Source organism: Choloepus didactylus, chromosome 7 (assembly GCF_015220235.1).
Source record: "Choloepus didactylus isolate mChoDid1 chromosome 7, mChoDid1.pri, whole genome shotgun sequence".
In the NCBI taxonomy this organism is placed as follows: domain Eukaryota; kingdom Metazoa; phylum Chordata; class Mammalia; order Pilosa; family Megalonychidae; genus Choloepus; species Choloepus didactylus.
This window is the reverse complement of record NC_051313.1, coordinates 128,892,786-128,904,825: the sequence shown is the minus strand read 5'-3', so window position 1 is coordinate 128,904,825 and position 12,040 is coordinate 128,892,786. Positions and strand designations below refer to the sequence as shown.

General features: G+C 36.9%; 1 protein-coding gene across 5 annotated transcripts in view; it reads right to left on the bottom strand.

Moving 5' to 3' along the window:
• GPLD1 (glycosylphosphatidylinositol specific phospholipase D1) overlaps nt 1-12,040 on the bottom strand; it is an 83,407-nt gene that overhangs the window by 11,265 nt on the left and 60,102 nt on the right. For all 5 annotated transcript variants that reach the window (XM_037844563.1, XM_037844564.1, XM_037844565.1 and 2 more), the window contains 6 exons: nt 11,674-11,779; nt 11,497-11,590; nt 5,239-5,415; nt 4,603-4,763; nt 3,288-3,314; nt 3,116-3,166 (listed from right to left, as the gene is read on the bottom strand). In XM_037844563.1, the coding sequence (XP_037700491.1) occupies nt 3,116-3,166; nt 3,288-3,314; nt 4,603-4,763; nt 5,239-5,415; nt 11,497-11,590; nt 11,674-11,779 (616 nt within the window). The remainder of the gene's footprint in view (nt 1-3,115; nt 3,167-3,287; nt 3,315-4,602; nt 4,764-5,238; nt 5,416-11,496; nt 11,591-11,673; nt 11,780-12,040) is intronic.

Sequence of the window (12,040 nt, the reverse complement as noted above, 5' to 3'; positions counted from 1 at the left end):
TCCAACTATAATCTGGGCATCATGGTATACTCTGAGGATATAAAGATGACCAAGACATTGACCATACCTCATGGCTTGAGCTTAACTCCTTTTTCCCTTTGTTTAAATACCACTTTCTCAGACCCATAGGTTCAGAAAAGTACACCTGAGGAATTTCACCCTAATCGCTTTTCTGGCACATAAGGAATAAAGGAGAAGTGCCCTAGTACATGTTTATTCCAGAATTCTAGTTGTGGTACAACATAGCATATCTGGAATAATAAGGACTTTCACAAGGAGCTGTCAGTAGAGTTTAATACCATCTCTTACTTCCCTTGCTGCCTGAAACATTTTAAGAGCTGTCATCTTTAAGGATTGCCTTCAAAACCAGCTACAGGTTTTTAAACATTTCATTGGTAGCAAATCTTTATACTTTGAGTTTGGATTTGATTTTTGGAAACTGCCAAATGTTATTCTGAACCAAGGCTGGTAAATAAGGGGTAGGTGATGAAACTGATTGTGTTTTGGTCAGAAGCAGTGTATGACCATGAAGCAACCAAACCTGAGGAAACAGTTTTTCATTGATTTAATTTTGAAAACTACTGATGGAATCCAGAAATAATAACAGTTAGCATTTATTGGACCTTTGCTTGTATTATCAGGCACATGTAAAGGGCTAAGCATAGTATCTCTTTTAATACCCCAGTGTCAATTAAAAGGGAAAATTTTAATGTGATTTTTTTTTCAGAAAAATGAACCAACTAGTAATTTCTTCTCTCTTCCCTTATTTATAGAATTACTCATTTACTAATTTGTCTGTGTTTGGCCACGAGCTGATCTCAACTCCATTTCCTAGTTAAGTCATAGTCATTCCTAAAATCAGATCTGCCCTCACTTCTTGCTCTCTCTGTGCTTCATCAGTCTGTCGACTCATATTCCAGATCCAGCTCAGGCCCCATGGGCCTTCCCTGATTCCACCAGCAGAGATTTCTGCAACAGTTGCTGTCTGACCCTCTGGGGCTCCTGGGCATCATCTGTTGCCTTACCGAGTCACTGAATGGTCTTAAGGACATACTAATTCTCCACCTAGATTATAAGCTGGCTCTGAAGACAGTACCCTGAGAGGTCTCGGAAATACAGAGACAGTAGCAACACCACTTAAGTGCCAAAATTCATTTTTTAATAATTGCATTACTTAATGCTCATATGTCATAGAACAGAAAAGGAGTCTTTGTAAACATAATTTTTATTCAAGTCTCAGAAAAAGGCCACTACTGATCATCCCCAGATTGTCCTTGTCCATTTTTTTTTTTTTTCCTTGTCCATTTTTTAAATGTAAAGTCTGATTTATCTTTGCACTCAGAGTGCTTCAGTGCTCCCACTTTCAGGTAAGTGTTGGGAAAGTATAGTAATTTTAATATTGACCCAAGTGAACTGTAGTTAGGAAGGTGAATTTGCAGTGTTTTATAGAAAATCAAATACAAATTACCTTCAGATGATTTATACCACTCCTCCTCAATTAGTGTAGACAATGTTTGATGTATTTATAAAATTTTTTTTATTGTGGTGACATAACATAAAATTTGCCATTTTTAAGTGTGAAATTCAATGACATTAATTACTTTTACAATGTTGCACTACTATCACCTTTCATTACTAAACTTTATCACCCAAACGCTCTTTCTAATACATGGATACTTGATAATATCTAACTTTGGAAAATAAATAAAATTTTAATTAGAGGTCAGAATTATGATATAAAATATTCCTGTGGCCAGACCTTTTGAGAATCCTCCTATACACTGAAATAATCCATCTTTCTTCATTGCAGTTAACCCCAGATTTTTGTTATCAGGCTTGCCTGTAAATGGGTTAAAGCAAAGGTCATTGGAACTGTTGGCCACTAGAGGGCAATTAAGCCACAGTTCTGGGCAGGAGCCCAGGCCACAGCATCTACCAAGCCTTACAGACTTTGGACCTTTCTGCTGTCTCCTGGGTTACAGACACAGGTTACTGAACTCCAGAATGCATGAAGCCTTCCCCAGCCCTCATTCCCACAGTTAATTCTGTTCACACCACTCTTAGCATTTATTCCTCTGATTTGCATTTCTTTTTACTTTCTCTGTGTATTAATCGTATTTTCCCTCAAGATTAGAAAACTATCTTGTTTCTTTATGTATCTAATAGCCTCAGACAGTTCTGTATGGCATTATATCTTGAAATAAATGAATAGATAGAATCAACAGTTTAGAAGTATAGTCTAAGACAAGACCCTTTAATCTAAAATTTAGTAATACCTATAAAAATTTAAAATGTGCACACCCTTTGATCTAGCAGTCTCACCTGCAAGGATATTTGCATAATTATATAAAGATATAGGTGCAATAATGTTCACTACAGCGTTGTCTGTGATAAGTAAAAACTGGAAATAACCTAAATGTCCATCAGAATGTGAACCAGTGAAATAAAATATAGTACACGTGACAATAAAATCAGGTAGCTCTACATCTCCCTGTCTATAAAGGGGGCGTATATAGTACATGAAACAAAACAATGACAGATAGAAATAGTGTTTGTCTCTATAGTCATACAAAAACTCTGAAAATAATGTCTGGAAGAAGACACAGCAAAATATTAATAATGGCTGTTCTATAGGGCAAGGGTTGGCAAACTTTTTTATACTTACAGGTATCCAATACAATGAATCAGTTCTGCCACTGCAGTACAGTAGCAGCAGTAGATAATAAATGAATATGGCCATGTTCCAATAAAACTGTTTACAAACACTGAAATTTGAACTTCATATAAATTGCACATATCATGAAATACTCTTGATATTTTTTTTTTTTCCCACTCATTAAAAAAATAGCCAGTTTTAGCTCATGGGCTATACAGCAACAGGCAGCAGACTGGATTTTTAGCCTGTGGGCCACAGTTTGCCAATCCTTGCTACAGAGGACGAAACTGGAGGGATGAGGAGGGAAATTTTTCAGCAACAAAAAAAATGATGGGATTTCATGTCTTAATTTTTTTGTGTGTGTTCCTGTCTGGTTTTTAAATAAAAAGAAAATATAAAATAGAAACAAAATCCCAAGAACAAATGTAAACATCAACAAAGTATAGTCTTTGTACTTACCTTTTCCTTTGACCTCACAGTTACCATAGCACTCCCAAACCTTGAGCTTGCCTGTAAAACATTCAGTCTGTTAATGGCCTTTTGGGAACATAATATTTTACAATTTAAAATGATAATAAGGGAAAAGGCATTTTTCATAATTCCTTTCTTCAGTCCTTCAGCAGGTACTTACTTCAGGAGAAATCAACACATACTGGGCCTGAAAAAAAAAAAAATGGTGGAAATGAAGACTATTAATGTTATTGCTGTTCTTATATTTTTAAAATCAATATTAATTATACCTTTACACTGGTATAAAAAAATGCTTGCCCTTTGACCCCAAAATTCCACTTCTAGGAATTTAGCTCAGAAAATATAATGAGATGTATAAAAATGTTTATATGTGCTTTTCACGTATAAACAAAATCTGCCATATTATTTAGAATAGTGAAAGTTGGACGGGGCCTAAGTGATTGATAATCATCACTTAAATAATGGTTAAATACATCACTTAAATAATGGTTAAATAAACTATGGTTTATCTACAGATAAAATACTTGGTAGCCCATACATTTCATATTGTATAAGTATTTAGACTGACATAGAAAAATGTTTGACATATTGATAGATTAAAAAAATAGTTTATAAAGTTGTGCACAAAATCCTGCACAATATGACCACAACTGTTAATAAAAATAGACACATATACTACCATGATTAAAAGTGAGCTTTAGAATCAGATCTTGGTTCAGTTCCTTATTCTACCCTTTTTTAGCAGTGTGACATTGAACAGATTACCTCTCTGATCTTCAATTTCTTTTTCTGTAAACAGGTATAATGCCAACTTTATAACTTTGAGGTGTAGATTATTTGTATATAAAGTGCTTAACAGTGCTAGGCACAGAGTAAATGTACAAAAAATGGCTGCAATTAAATTCACAGAAAAAATACTAGGATACATATCAAAAGTTAACAGGCATTATCTCTACAGAGTAGAATTTTAGGTAGCTGATTAATTTTCTTTGTACTGTTGTATTTTCTAAAATTTTCACAATAACCTTTCATTAATTTTGCAATCTGAAAAATATTTCTTTTAATTTAAAAAATAATAATGGCCATGTGTTTTAGGCTCAGGAAACACATCCGAGAAAAGGAATAAAACAAAGCCATTAAACAGGAAACAAAACAGGAGATGTCTGAATGAAACGTCAATGGCTGTGGCCAGTTTTCTTTCTTTTACTCATAACCAAGCAGTCCAGGTTGTGACCAGGGACCGACATGATGCTAAAAGCCCAGCTGTTCATTAGCTCTGCAGGTGTAAACAATGCAGAACTGCAAGAATATAAGCAGCCATTCCTATAAAATGAGGACAAGTGTTTGTGTTTTGACCTCGGGACCTCTGAGTTCAGGTAAAAATTGCAAGAGTTTTACAGTGAACATGATTTAATAAGCAGTCAGCAAGTAGTATCCTTTCCCAATATGATGTAGAATTTTGTAAAACACTTTACCTTTTCTTCTGGACATGGAGTTATCCATGATTTGCATTTGCCTGTCATGTCGCCAAGGGTAGTGTGTTTGCCATTATATACATAAACGCGGCCATCTTCCCCACCAATCAGTCCAGAGGTTATATCTGCTATCCTCAGTGGGGCTGACATGATGATTTCATCTGTAAACAACAAAGACTGAAGGAAGCAGGTAACAACTGCTCCCTGTCCTTTTCACTGTTGCGCTGCTGAACACTAAGCCTACCCTCCACAAATAGCATTGTGTCCTTTAAATAGTCTACCCCGATTTCATCCTGACAAAGTCAAAGGCTTTTGTTTCCTATTTCATCATTTATCAACAACAGCTGACAACAGTGACTCAAAGGTTCTGTGGGCACAGAGGTAGAGGGAACAAATATTACCACCTTCAAGAAGTAAAACTCATTCTTGCTGTATATCCAGCTCTAGTCTTACCTGATTCAAAATGTATCTAAAGGCTTGTGGGGCCACAGGCTATCAATTATATATAATTATATATATATACTTATATATATATATTTTTTTTTATTAGGGCAGAGCATAGATCATACAATTAGGATGATACAACCAGTCCATTGGGCATATTTTGATTGGTTAAAGCCACTGTTCCTTTCCTACCTAAGCCATCGTTATCCAGATCACTCAAGTGCAGAACTCTGCCAAATCGAGAGAAGCGGCGGTCTCCACTGAAGGTGCTGAGCAGAGAGGGCTGTGCATCATGTGTTAGTTTATACATCCGAGTGGTTCCACCCTGGTGCAAGGTCATAGTCAGGAATGCCATTTTAGACACGTCATCTGAAATAAACCAAAACGATAAATCAGAAGGGCCTGCTGACATCACAAGAATGAAGATAAGATATAAAAGCACTGAATAGAATCAGATTCTTGCTTCATGCTCATATACTTCAAATGATGGAGAGCACTCAAAACCATCAGTTTTAGTGCTGGTCAGCTCTGGTTGTTAGAAGGTACAACTGGCTTGTGCACCAAGACCCAAACATTGGATAAGCTCAGTGATATCCCATCAAATAGGTGTTCCTTCTGATCTTACCCCTCCAAAACATTCCTTACACAACCATCTTTTTTTATCATTTCTTTTTGCTTTTATTTTTTATAATATATTTAATGTATAAAATACAATATACTTAATGCACACAAAACTCTGTATATATTAGTTATAAAGCATAATAAAATGAACACCCATAAACCTACCACCAAATCCAAGAACTAGAACATTACTAATAAGTGGCATTCTATCTGTGTGTTCGTTTCCTATCCCATCTCTCTGTCCCCTCCTCCCAAGGGTAACCACTATGCTAAATTTTATCATTCCATTATTTTCTTTTTACAATATAGTTTTATCCCATATGTATGCTCAGACAAAATATTTGGTTTTGTTTTTGTGCTTAATAAAAATAGTATACCATCATACCATATGTGGTCTCTTAGAACATTTTTAAAATATGTTCCAAAATTCATTCATATTGTGAGGTAAAGCCTCAAACTTAGTGTGACTATAATCTGTCCATACTCCTACAGACAGGCATTTCAGTTTTTCCAGTTCTTAACTATTATGTTACTATGAATATTATTGAAAATACCTTCTAGTGCATACATGCAAGAGTTTGTGATGTACCTAGGGGTTATAAACTAGATCATCAGGCAGGCAAATGTTCAATTTTCGTGAGGTATTATTATTTCTAAACTGGTAGTGCCTGTTTACCCACAAATATGCATGAGTTCCCACAGAACAACCATCTTTTTTTACATCACCAGTCAATCTGCTTATGTCACTCTCCAGACTTACACCCTTTGGATGAAGTCCAAACTCCTCACAAGGCCACCCATAATCTGAATCCTCCTCAGAGCTCTAGCATTGCTTTGGAGCACGTCATCCTTTTCACCCATAGGCCATATTTCTTAAATCTGGTCTCTGCCTGGAATGGACACCCCTTCCCCCACACCCCTCATTTCCCCCCATCCCTCCTTTCCCCTCTGCTGGCTAACATCTGCTCAGCCTTCAGGATTTGGCTCAGGTGTCACCTCTTCTGTGAAGCCTTTCCTAACGTCCCTGGTGCCTAGCTCCACTGTAGCATGGATCGCAGCAGAGCATAATTTTCCATTTGCTGTGTGTCTCCTACGTCAGGCTGCCAATTCCAGAAGTGATGGGACCATGTCTTTGTCATTTATCCACTCTATCTAGTACACTGATGGGTTCATCACAAGTGCTTAATAAATGGTTTTTAAGTGAATGAATTTTTAACAAATTCAGAACAAAGGTAGTTATTAGATTTTTGCCTGTAAACTTAATCATTTGCAACAAAGCTTTGATTTCAGAAACTGAGTGTATGTTCCAGAAACCATAACAGCATCAGTGGCTTGGCGTGATGGGCCTCTGAGTGGCTTCCTCTGAGCCAGGCAATGTCCAGCAAGGGGATACAGTCACACATCAGTGTCTAGTTAGTATCATGGATAATGCAGGTTATACTTTGATGAGAAAGTTATTTGTTTTTACTACAACCTTCTGCCCTTGTTTATAGCAGACTGGGGGCTCAAAAAGAGGAAACAATAGCAGTAAGAACAGCTAAAAAAAAAACATAAGAAATAAGAAACAGTACTGTAAACAGTACAGTGGTTTATATTCAGGGTGACAGCCCAGAGGCATAAAAAAAGAAAGGCTTAAATTAGAAATAATCTGTATTCCTTTCTTATGTTCCTCAATGGAACTTGAGCTCCTGGAATGATGAGGAAAATAGTAATCCTTCGAGCTCTCTGTCCACCCATCCCCCTGCCTGCAGGTCAGACACTTGGTCTGGTCCTGCTGCATGTGGTCTCCCAGGGGCCATGGCCAGGGCTGCCTCCTAGGTGCGGCCTGCCACACAGACCCCAGCTCTCTCAGGGACATGATGAGGGCAAGGATTAGAAGACCTGAATATGGCTGCCCATCTGAACCATGTTCTCCAACCCAGTTCAATCAGTTTTTAAAAAGCACAAGATTTTCTGTTCATCTGAATGATTCATGAGTCTACCTCTCAAATGGTTTAAAATGCACAAGGGCAGGGAAGAGATTAGATATCGCGATTTTGATATATCATGAGTTGGCATAAAAAATTAAATAGGAATTTTGGGGGAGTTTAGCAGCAGCCACAGATGAGTCAGGCCAACAGACAATGCAGAAAAAGTTTAGGAACTCAGAAACGCATAAAAAAGATGTATAGGGTATAATATCAACATACTTTATCTTTTGATACCAAAAAAGTACTGTAAACACCCCATAAAAGAACAAGAAAAAATTCAGACTTTTTCTCTGGTATGAAGAGAGGGGCAAAAATTTTATGCAGATTTTCCAGATCATGGGGGCACCGCACCCCTAACACTGGCAGTATGGAAGGGATAACTATCGAGAGGCATATTATATAATTTAGAACAATTTCATTAACATGATTTTTTTAATTCTCAGAATGTAAAAAGGAAAGATTTAGATACCTTAAAATTTCAGCCTTTCAAAACATCTGATTCCACTGATAATGCAAATTAAACAAGGATTTTAGACACACAAAAAAAAAAACCCAAGGTAAACTTTTGCATGTCTATTTCTATTATTTCAGTAATATATAACAAAATAATTAGGCAGACCCTTGGTTTATAAGAGTTATATCCTGAGACCTTTATGAATTCCCATATCTTAGAATTCCACAATAACAAGCATTCCTTCCATGATGCTTATACTTGCCGGTTAAGGACCATTATTTTGTAGACCTCAACTTTTTCTTTATTTCTGTAATAAGCACTTATCCCTCGGTTTTCTTTGAGGGAGAGGGCAGATTTTTAAAGCACATGCAAATGTTTCAATAGTTTCTCAAGGATAACAAGTGGCAGCAGGAAACAATAGAGCTATTGTGAAACACAGCTGGGCTGCTGTCTGCCTCGTGGCTTATCTCCCTCATGGGCCATGGGAAAGAACCTGTCTCACAGCGAGGTTTCGAACTGTGATGTGAAAAAACTATGGATTATATAAGTCACATCATGTCACAGACTCAGAATTGCAAAATACTCAAAACTTGAAAAACCTATGGATTATATAAGTCATGTCATGTCATGGACTCAGAATTGCAAAATACTCAAAAGTTGAAAAGCCTATGGATTATATAAGTCACGTCATGTCATGGACTCAATTGCAAAATACTCAAAACTTGAAAAAACTACGGATTACATAAGTCACGTCATGTCATGGACTCAGAATTGCAAAATACTCAAAACTAGGAATGTTAAACTTACGAATGCCAAGATGATAAGTACAAAAAGTTTGGAAAATTTGGGGGGAAAAGGGATAAAAAAAGAAAAATAATTTATATATCACTGAATATGGCTACATGTACATATTTTAAACAAAATGGGGATTTTGTGAATAATAAAATGTTCTGCTTTTCATATTTAGGTTATTTCTAAATATTTTGCTCTATAAATACTGTAATCTATTGTTCTGAATAGTTTTTGAGAACAGAGTGATAATGTGGTCCATACAGGGTCCAAGGGAATAAAGATTTTTAAGGTTCCTGACATATTGCCAAACTTCTTTATTTCAAAGATGTATTTCTTTACATTCTCATCAGCAGTATATGAGTGCCCATCTCAACTCACCCTTGCCATTATTATTGTTTTCATATTGAAAGTACTTCGTAGTTACTAATTAGTGCCTTAAAATCCCCATTTGATATTTAAGCTGTTAGTTGTGTACAGTGGCCAGTCTGAACCAAAGATTCTTCTGAGCCAGAGCACTAATGCATGCAGACAGAAGACAGGGTGAGAGGGATGTAGCTGAGGGAACTAGCTCCTTACATTACTGCAACCCAGACCAACAGATCCCAGCCTGGTTTCACAGCACCTCCGGGGGGTTCCTAATTACCTGAAAGTAGATCAGAATTCTCAAATTTATAAATGAAACTCAGTAAAATTCACTTTTTAATATGTCAGTCTGTACCATACAGCTGTGATTCCCAAACTGTGCCCTGAAGTGCTTCAGTGAACTCACAGGGATGTTGCAGGCACTTTAAATTTTGGAAGGAAACACAAGGACATTTGTTCACAGTTTCTACAGTAGATCCATACATCATGTTGTTGCAAAGCTGGGTTTCTGGGGGTTACAGTGATAAAACATGCCGGTAGGGATGTCAAATATGATTCCAAGGTTTAAAAAGTTGTGCAGGGAAAAAAATTTTATAAAAATAAAAAAACAAAATAAAAATAAATAAAAAGTTGTGCAGTGTTCAACAGGCACTGTTGTTACAACATAAACACAAGGCAGGCTTCATGGGCATGTGACCATGGGTAGAAGGGCCCTGTGCTTGGTTTAATGCTCTCCTCTCACTAACCTGAAATTCTTAATAATTTTTGAATAAGGGGCCTATCACTTTTATTTTGCACTGGGCCCCACAAATTATGTAACCAGTTCTGCACACTTAACTATTTGCATTGATTATTTAATAAACAGGACTGTTAGGTAATCCTTTTGGCCTAGGGAAATACAAGTAAAAGTGGTGAAATCTGGACAAGATCAGTAGATTGTATCAGTGTCAATAACCTGGTTGTAATATTATACTACAGTTTTGCAAAATGATATCATTGGAAACTAAAAGTGTACACAAGAGCTATTATTTTTTACTACTGCATGTGACTGTAATTATCTCAAAATAAAGTTTAATGTATACACACACACAGTTTATGATACAAAAATTACTGAGACAGAGCCCCAGAACCAAGAAAATCTGGGAAACTCTAACTCACAGCACTCTAGCAAAAAGAGTGGTGTGGAAAAGAAAATTAGTTATGTATTGCAAGAGTTTAGAAATCAGTACACCTCGTACTCTGTAAAGGAAAAAAAAAAAAAACTAATACTAACTCAGCAAGTTTTTTATTCTTATAATGTTATGTCCTGAACCATGCAATGAAAAATTTTGCTATTCCTTTGCCTAATCCACTTTTGATTATTCCACTCTCTCCCATAGTGTATGAAACAAATAAAAATCTTTCTGAAAAACAGTTTGACAATATGTAATAAGAACCTTAAAAAAAAATTAGATCATCTAGTCCAGGAGTTCAGCTTCCAGTAATTTACCAAAAAACTACTTAAGAAATACAGCAGAGATTGATGTTCATGAGTTTCAATAATACCTTATTCAAAATGGTGAAAAACTGGAAAAAGAACTAAATTTTCAACATTCAGATGATATTAATAAATGTTGGTATGTGCATATGGAAGAAATGCAAAACTACCAAAAATCATGTTTTAGGAGAATATTTAACGAGAACATGCTCAAGTTATAAGTGAAAAGTTAGATGGAAAAACAAAATAATATGAGCTTAAATTTTTAAATATCATATAAGGGGTGATTTTAAAATATTTTCTTCTTTATGCATGCTTGTATTTTCACAAATTTCCACAATAAGAATTTTTTACATTTATAATTTAGAGGGAGTCATTTTTTGTTGTTTTAACTCCCCCAAAAAGTAAACAAAATAATAGTTTAAGATAAATCCCTATATCTTCAGAGTGGATCTATTTCTAGTGAACTGATGGATAAAATTTGCTGAGCTCCTCCTTGGCTCTCAGCTCAGTGGGATAGGAGCCTTACAAATGTGCTGAGTTACTTTCATGTATTATTTTCAGCAAAACTTTGAGGTAGATATTATAATCCCTATTTTGTAGGTGATGATACTAAAGTTCAGTGAGGATAAGTAACTTACCCAAGGTATTAAAACCCAGGCCTGTCTGCCAACAGATACCTTAACTGCCCCCCCCCCCACCCCACCCCTGGGTGATGTGGTCAGGGAGCCACGGGAGTAAAAGGAAGCTAAGTGCTACAGTGTAGGACCTACCATGAGTCGGGGCCCCAACCAGCAGCACCTGTGTGAGGGTCCCATCCACCATCACCTGGCCACTTGACAGGGAAGTACCCAGTTTCCCCATTGCCTGTGAAATACAATAAAAGAATCATGTAGAGCTAAGAAAACTTCCCCTGTAGTGCCCACTCTGCTGGGGAGTGGCTGCCATACCTTGTCTCCAGAAATGGTAAACCAGCTTTGACAATTTGGCGGGAAATAGCCATACACCCTTCCGAGGCTTAGCTTCTCATCACTTCTGTGGGATAAATGGCCCAGCCTGGAATAAAGCACATGGGGCTCAGGCTGCAAGCCCAGAAGTAGAGGCCAGCCAGCTATTCAAAGAAGCAGGCAACCAGGGACTGGTCCGAGGAAAGTGGTCACCCCCACATCCATGCCTCCCATGTGATCTCTGTCTCCGTGACCCTGGCCAGAGCTTGGCGTGGGTGCATGTGTACCCCAGAGTGAATCCCAACATCCAGGCTCTGCAGATGCCTTTCTTGAAAATACATGAAAGGACAGAGAAAAAATAATTTAGATC